Source organism: Palaemon carinicauda, unplaced genomic scaffold (assembly GCF_036898095.1).
Source record: "Palaemon carinicauda isolate YSFRI2023 unplaced genomic scaffold, ASM3689809v2 scaffold1798, whole genome shotgun sequence".
Classification (NCBI taxonomy): domain Eukaryota; kingdom Metazoa; phylum Arthropoda; class Malacostraca; order Decapoda; family Palaemonidae; genus Palaemon; species Palaemon carinicauda.
The window spans coordinates 29,012-37,500 of NW_027169367.1; the positions used below are offsets into that span (position 1 = coordinate 29,012).

An 8,489-nucleotide genomic window follows, 5' to 3' on the forward strand; every position below is an offset into this window, starting at 1 on the left:
CCAATTGGACACTACTTTTCTTAGGCGAAAGAGTCCAAATTGGTCACATCTTTTCTTAACCTAGAGAGTTCAAATTGGACACCACTTTTCTTAATCGAGAGAGTCCAAATTGGACACCACTTTTCTTAATCGAGAGAGTCCAAATAGGACACCACGAAAAGTCGAGAAAGTCCAAATTGGACACCACTTTTCTTAATCGAGAGACTCCAAATAGGACACCACGAAAAGCCGAGAAAGTCCAAATTGGACACCACTTTTCTTAATCGAGAGAGTCCAAATTTTGACACCACTTTTCTTACTTAAGAGAGTGCCACTTGGACACCACTTTCCTCGGTGCTGCCATAATCGACAACCAGTGTCGCCTCTGCTCGTCGCCCCTAACGTGACATCCTAGAGATAGTTTTCCAACGTATCTGTCCTGCTTCTTGTTGTGACCTACGTCGTGAAGAGGGGAGCTCTGGTCGTTGGGATGTTGTGCTTGAAGGTCGTCAGGAGGACGAGAGGCGTCCGAGGGTGTTGGAGTCACAGCGATTCGAGGTCTTGTGCACATCACCAGCAGGAAAGTGACGTGTTCAACCTGCAGAGGAGGAAGGGCGTGAGGGTTAGAATAAGCATAAAAAGGAGTCATGGAATTTTTAAGCATTGGGGTATTTTTTTTAGCGTTTTTGGGGGCAGGTTTAATTCGTGGATTTATTAAGCATAGTTTGGCCCATATTGGGATGAATTTTGAACGTTGGTGAAGAGGTCAAATAAAGATTTTTAACGGTGATCTTTGACTTTAACATGTATTAATTGGCGTGGATTTTCATACTCTCAAATGTGCACCAAGTTTGAAGTCTCTGTAACAACGATTTCCAAATTTATGGCTGATTACGCGAATTGGACATTTTGATTGACTGTGACCTTGATCTTTGAACTAGACCTTCCAAAATTTAATAATTTCCAGCGTTTTACAAAAAAATTAATCCCTGCAAGTTTCATTACTCTACGATTAAAATTGTGGCCAGAAAGCTATTCACAAACAAACACACACACAGACAAACAGGGGGTAAGACATAACCTCCTTCCAACTTCGTTGGCGGAGGTAATATCAATGAAAATACAAGAGCAAAGAAAAATACCCCCAAAAGTACTAACCTGTGACTGAGGCAAATCAAAGATGAGGGTTTCATTCCAAACGGGTGATGCAGTCCCAGGCCTCCATGTTGTTTTCTTCTTCTTGATAACACGACCCGAACCACTGATGAGGAGGACTCGGATGTAGGGACCTGTGAAATTCGAGAACATATTTGTTTATTTAAAGCACATTTTGACTTACGATATGTATTAAATGCTACGATTTCTGTTTTCATAATGATTTTATGAAAAGGTGAGGTTGCAGCGACCAAAAAAAACCCGCGAGTTTAAGCAGGACTCGAACCCCAGTCTAGCAATCACCAGTCTGGACGTTTTAATAGGTAACTTGTTTAAAGGTTTAATGGCCGTTCATGAATGGCAGAGGCAAGGGACGCTGACATTGCTCTATCAAGCAGGACAATGCTCTAGAGACTGATCATATATACATATGATCAGCGCCCAAACCCCCTCTCCACCCAACCTAGGACCAAGGAGGACCAGGCAATGGCTGCTGATGACTCGGTAGATAGACCTATAGAGTCCCCCAAACACCCCATCCTTAGCTCACAAGGATGGTGAGGCTGCCGCGAACAAAGGAACTAATGAGTTTAAGGGGGACACGAACTTCACTCTGGCGATCACAAGTCAGGGACGTTACCATGTCGGCCACCACACCCGTGTGCTGACTAACTTTTAAGGGAAATTAAAAGTATTTCAATATGCTTTCTGGAGTCTGTACAGGTATTTTCACTTGTTTGCCATTTCAAATCTGCATTTGAAACAATCCCTGTTGCTTTTTGGTCAGTCTGTTTGATTTTACATTTTCTGAAGTACTTTATATATATATATATATATATATATATAAATATATATATATATATTATATATATATATATATATACACACATATATGTAATATAAATATATTTATACATATATATATAAATATATATATATATATATATATATACATATATATATATGTATATATATATTTATATAACATATATATATATATGTATATATATATATATATATATATAAAGTACTAGATAACTGTTTTAGCCCTGAAGAAAGCCACAAGCCAATAGCTGAAACAGTTAGTGACAGAAGATAATAAAAGGGACAAGATAGGAGAGATTATCGTTTTTACCCTCATACTTTCAAGATTTTTTTTTGGGGGGTGGGGGGGTGTTAGAAGCCACATGTTTGTACAATCATAACGGCAGTTATACTCGCACATACACACAAACGTACATACATACACACACATATATACATACATACGTACATATATATATATATATATATATTTATATATATATATTTTATATATTTGAATATATATATATATATTTTTATATATTTGAATATATATATATATATATATATAACTACATATATGTATATATACATATATATATATATATATATACATATATATATATATATATATGAATATATGTATATACATATATACTGTATATATATATATATATATATATAAAACGAATGGGTTTTTAATTTTTGAAAAGCACAACAGGAAAAACTCGTATCTTCACCTCCATTCCAAGTTGATCATGAAGTTATCGCTCATAACGATCAACAAACAAAGGAAGGCAAAAGAAACTAATAACTTCCCTCAAAGTTTTCCAAATCACGGCGGAAAAAAGCAAGTCATTCAGAGATATGTTCTGAAGACAATTCTTTTTTTTTTTTTTTTTTTTTTTTTTTTTTTTTGCAATTCTCTCCTTATAAGTAGAGTAACCAGGAATGATTCCCTTACCAGTAACTACGTAGCGTTATCCTTATCTATCTCTTATCTCTTATTTTCGTCAGTGGAACTTCAAAAGTTCAAAGTTGGAGCAAATGCTTTTTTGTTGACCAGGCGGACATGAGGCTTTTTATAGTTTATATATGACGTATTTGTTTTTGACGTTGTTAATAGTTTATATATATTATGACATATCTGTTTTGATGTTGTTACTTTTTTAAAATGGTTTATTGTTCATTTGTTCTCTTCATTTATTTCCTTGTTTCCTTTCCTCACTGGGCTATTTTTCCCTATTGAAGCCCCTGGGCTTATAGCATCGTGCTTTTCCAACTAGGGTTGTAGCTTGGATAGTAATGATAATAATAATTAGGGTTGTGGCGGCATATGTGCTAACGTCCCTGACTGGCAAACGCCAGACTGGGGTTCGAGTCAAACTCGTTGGTTTCTTTGGTCGTTGCAATCTTACCATTCTTGTTGGCTAAAGATGGATGTTGGGAGCCTATTTTTCTATCTGCTGAGTGATCAGCAGCCATTGCCTGACCCTCCTTGGTCCTAGCTTGGGTGGAGAAGGAGATTGGGCGCTAGGGTGTTGTCCTGCTTACTAGGGCAATGTCACTGTCCCTTGCCTCTGCCATTCATGAGCGGCCTTTAAGTTTATTGGGATGACAGCAAATTTTGAATAACAATAAAGGAAATAATGTCAGAGTCGTACCCCCCCCCCCCGGTCTCCTCTCCCCCCCCCCCTAAAAAACTTATGAAATCCTTTATAAAAGGATTTAGAAAATAAGGATTTCTTTCCGGAGGATATTTTGATCCTAATATTTTTAGTGTTATGATTTGATGCATGAAAGGGAAAAGAATTGTTTAATAGATATGAAAAAAAAAGTCAATTAATGCACCTTTCATGGGGCGTAAATGGGGGCTTCTGTATTTGAAAGAAAAACATAATTTGCAAAAATAATACTTTGTAAACTCAGTTGTGCCCTGTTTCAGATTCTTCGCTCACCACAGGAGATTTTCCATAACTTGTATGCCGTTCGAACTCCCAATTTCTACTCGGCACAAAGAACTTAGTTTGAAAGAATTATGATGCAAATAGCAAAGTGGAATTGAGTAAAGCATCTCCTCATGTTTATTTGTGTATATTTTGCTTTTGTTTGTTTATTTTGGGCATTTCCAAGACCTGTGGAACGGTAATGCACTTATTCAAATCGTGAATCTAGATAATGAAGCGAGATTTAAAAGGGAGATTCGCTGAAAAAACTAAAAAATATAATAAACTTAACTTGTTCGTTCCACTCTCTTACCTTCATTGTTAAAAATAAACCATAATTTTAATAGGAAATTCTCCGTAACAATATAATGTTCGCCGACGTATTCAGTAAAATACAGGTGACAGTAATTTTTACCCTACTCGGGTTGGTGACTGTAATATCACCTTTTAACGTAAATTTATCCTTTTTTTTAAAATGGTAAATGCCTGGCAATATTTATTCCAGGATGTTTATCGTTTTTTTCTTTTTTTTTTACGGCAAATTTTTAATATTTGTCTATCCTTATTTTGCCACGGTGCCGTTCACATCAGACTCTTTAGGACTGTTTCAAGTCCTGTGCATTGAATTTACAAAGATCGAATTTCCATTGAGGTTTCTATCAGGTAGATATCTACCTTTCCATAGATTAATTCTGCTGAAAGAATTGGGTTACTCTTATAGAGCAAGAACCAGAGTTGGAAGGACGGGAGACATTTTCTCAAGTGGGGTCATGCCGCCTCTGTTGAGTGCCCCTGTGAGCATCCCTTCTAGGCAGTGGACCACATACTTCATTGGTGTGAACAGGGCTTAGTTTATACAAATTTTGACCTCTACTAATGTAATCAGGCTGCTATGCAATGGATACAGTGTTGTAGCCATAAGATATGTTGATTACTAGTCGTTCCCTAATCCAGGCAATGATCAAACATTGCCTGATGTAACTATGCATAATTTTTGGATGTGAACAGGGTCCAATTTATACAAATTTTGACCTCTACGAATGTAATCAGGCTGCTATGCAATGGATACAGTGTTGTAGCCATAAGATATGTTGATTACTAGTCGTTCCCTAATCCAGGCAATGATCAAACATTGCCTGATGTAACTATGCATAATTTTTGGATGTGAACAGGGTCCAATTTGTGCAAATTTTGACCTCTACTAATGTAATCAGGCTGCTATGCAATGGATACAGTGTTGTAGCCATAAGATATGTTGATTACTAGGCATTCCTTGATCCAGGCAATGATCAAACATTGCCTGATGTAACTATGCATAATTTTTGGATGTGAACAGGGTCCAATTTATACAAATTTTGACCTCTACGAATGTAATCAGGCTGCTATGCAGTGGATACAGTGTTGTAGCCATAAGCCATAAGATATGTTGATTACTAGGCATTCCCTGATCCAGGCAGTGATCAAACATTGCCTGATGTAACTATGCATAATTTTTGGATGTGAACAGGGTCCAATTTGTACAGATTTGGACCTTTACGAATGTAATCAGGCTGCTATGCAGTGGATACAGTGTTGTAGCCATAAGATATGTTGATTACTAGGCATTCCTTGATCCAGGCAATGATTAAACATTGCCTGATGTAACTATGCATAATTTTTGGATGTGAACAGGGTCCAATTTATACAAATTGTGACCTCTACGAATGTAATCAGGCTGCTATGCAGTGGATACAGTGTTGTAGCCATAAGATATGTTGATTACTAGTCGTTCCCTGATCCAGGCAATGATCAAACATTGCCTGATGTAATTATGCATAATTTTTGGATGTGAACAGGGTCCAATTTATACAAATTGTGACCTCTACGAATGTAATCAGGCTGCTATGCAGTGGATACAGTGTTTGTAGCCATAAGATATGTTGATTACTAGGCATTCCTTGATCCAGGCAATGATCAAACATTGCCTGATGTAACTATGCATAATTTTTGGATGTGAACAGGGTCCAATTTTATACAAATTTTTACCTCTACGAATGTAATCAGGCTGCTATGCAGTGGATACAGTGTTGTAGCCATAAGCCTTAAGATATGTTGATTACTAGGCATTCCCTGATCCAGGCAATGATCAAACATTGCCTGATGTAACTATGCATAATTTTTGGATGTGAACAGGGTCCAATTTATACAAATTTTTACCTCTACGAATGTAATCAGGCTGCTATGCAGTGGATACAGTGTTGTAGCCATAAGCCATAAGATATGTTGATTACTAGGCATTCCCTAATCCAGGTGATGATCAAACATTGCCTGATATAACTATGCATAATTTTTGGATGTGAACAGGGTCCAATTTGTACAGATTTGGACCTTTACGAATGTAATCAGGCTGCTATGCAGTGGATACAATCTTGGCTCGATAAGATATGATGATGGTTACATTTTGCTAATGCTGCTTAACATCATTTCTACTGCAGTTCTGCCAATAGCTACAGCGCTCAATGTGCTCTGACTATTGACACTATAAAGGAAACTTTCAAGAGCTAAGAGGTTTCCTAGGTGCATTACTCTGTCTTGTACTTTTCAGCGGATACTTCTGACCTTTTGGGGACCTAACTATTCTACTTCAACTTTGTCTTGATACAAATCCTCCTTTCCCCCGCTAATATTCATCTAAATTAATGGGACCATCCCTGAAAGTTTTGACATTTGACTCAGTTCATTGGTTCGGTTGAATGACCTCAAAATGCTCTGAAAGTTTTGACATATGACTCATTTTATTAGTTTGGTTAAATTACCTCAGAATATCAATGCAAGTTTTGACATTTTACTTAGTTTATTGGTTTGGTTGAATGGCCCCAAAGTACTATGAAAGGTTTGACATTTGACTCAATTTATTGATTTAGTTAAATGACCTCAGAATAACAAAGAAAATTTTGACATTTGACTCAATTTTTTGGTTTTAGTTAAATGACCTCAGAATAACAATGAAAGTTTTGACATTTGACTCAATTTATTGGTTTAGTCAAATGACCTCAGAATAACAATGAAAGTTTTGACATTTGACTCAATTTTTTGGTTTAGTTAAATGACCTCAGAATAACAATGAAAGTTTTGACATTTGACTCAGTTAATTGGTTTGGTTGAAGAGCCCCGAAATGCTATGGAAGTTCCAACACTTGACTCAGTTAATTGGTTTGGTTGAAGAGCCCCGAAATGCTATGGAAGTTCCAACACTTGACTCAGTTAATTGGTTTTGGTTGAAGAGCCCCGAAATGCTATGGAAGTTTTGACATTTGACTCAATTTATTGGTTTAGTTAAATGACCTGAGAATAACAATGAAAAATTTGACATTTGACTCAGTTAATTGGTTTGGTTGAAGAGCCCCGAAATGCTATGGAAGTTCCAACACTTGACTCAGTTAATTGGTTTGGTTGAAGAGCCCCGAAATGCTATGGAAGTTCCAACACTTGACTCAGTTTATTGGTTTGGTTAAATGACCTCAGAATAACAATGCAAGTTTTGACATTTGACTCAGTTAATTGCTTTGGTTGAAGAGCCCCGAAATGCTATGGAAGTTCCAACACTTGACTCAGTTTATTGGTTTGGTTAAATGACCTCAGAATAACAATGCAAGTTTTGACATTTGACTCGGTTAATTGGTTTGGTTGAAGAGCCCCGAAATGCTATGGAAGTTCCAACACTTGACTCAGTTTATTGGTTTGGTTAAATGACCTCAGAATAACAATGAAAGTTTTGACATTTGACTCAATTTATTGGTTTAGTTAAATGACCTCAGAATAACAATGAAAGTTTTGACATTTGACCCAATTTATTGGTTTAGTTAAATGACCTCAGAATAACAATGAAAGTTTTGACATTTGACTCAGTTAATTGGTTTGGTTGAAGAGCCCCGAAATGCTATGGAAGTTCCAACACTTGACTCAGTTTATTGGTTTGGTTAAATGACCACAGAATAACAATATCAATAGTTATCTACTCACAGAAATCGTTAATATCCTCGACGACGTTAGTATACTTGAGGTTACTGGCTTTGATGACGGACACTGAGAGTCTCTGGGCCGTAGGTAGATAGCTTAGACCAAATAAAACTTCGCCAAAGTCCTGCAAGGAAAATAGATTATAAAGGTGCGTTATTGTAGACATTTAATCTCTCTATATAAATGATTTATTCAATTGCGAGGATGCAGATTTAAGGGAGGCATATAAACAGAAACTAGATAGAACGATTTGCTTACTGGAAATCGTACATAACTAGAGTGGTTAAATATATAAGATGTTAAATAATTAATGTTGTTACGTAGTGAGTACTGGCTGGGGGTTCATGCATGTGGTCTCAGTACATTCAAGCAACATTGATTGCATAAGAATCTCTCTCTCTCTCTCTCTCTCTCTCTCTCTCTCTCCAATACTGATTACATAAGAATGTTTGTTCAGGTTTCAGTGAATAAAAGTTGGTTAGGTCTCTCTCTCTCTCTCTCTCTCTCTCTCTCTCTCAAACTGATTACATAAAAATTTTTGTTCAGGTATCAGTGAATAAAATTCTCTCACCTAACACTACACTGATTACATAAGAATTTCTGTTC

At 36.5% G+C, this 8,489-nt stretch overlaps 1 protein-coding gene across 1 annotated transcript in view; it reads right to left on the reverse strand.

Annotated features, from left to right (window-relative positions):
* Positions 1-226: 226 nt before the first annotated feature.
* The window catches only part of LOC137635814 (synaptotagmin-6-like), a 10,774-nt gene continuing 2,511 nt past the window's right edge, over positions 227-8,489 (reverse strand). The window contains exons 3-5 of the mRNA XM_068368244.1: positions 7,887-8,007; positions 1,138-1,268; positions 227-577 (exon numbers count right to left, since the gene is read on the reverse strand). Of these exons, the coding sequence (XP_068224345.1) occupies positions 296-577; positions 1,138-1,268; positions 7,887-8,007 (534 nt within the window). The 3' untranslated portion in view covers positions 227-295. The remainder of the gene's footprint in view (positions 578-1,137; positions 1,269-7,886; positions 8,008-8,489) is intronic.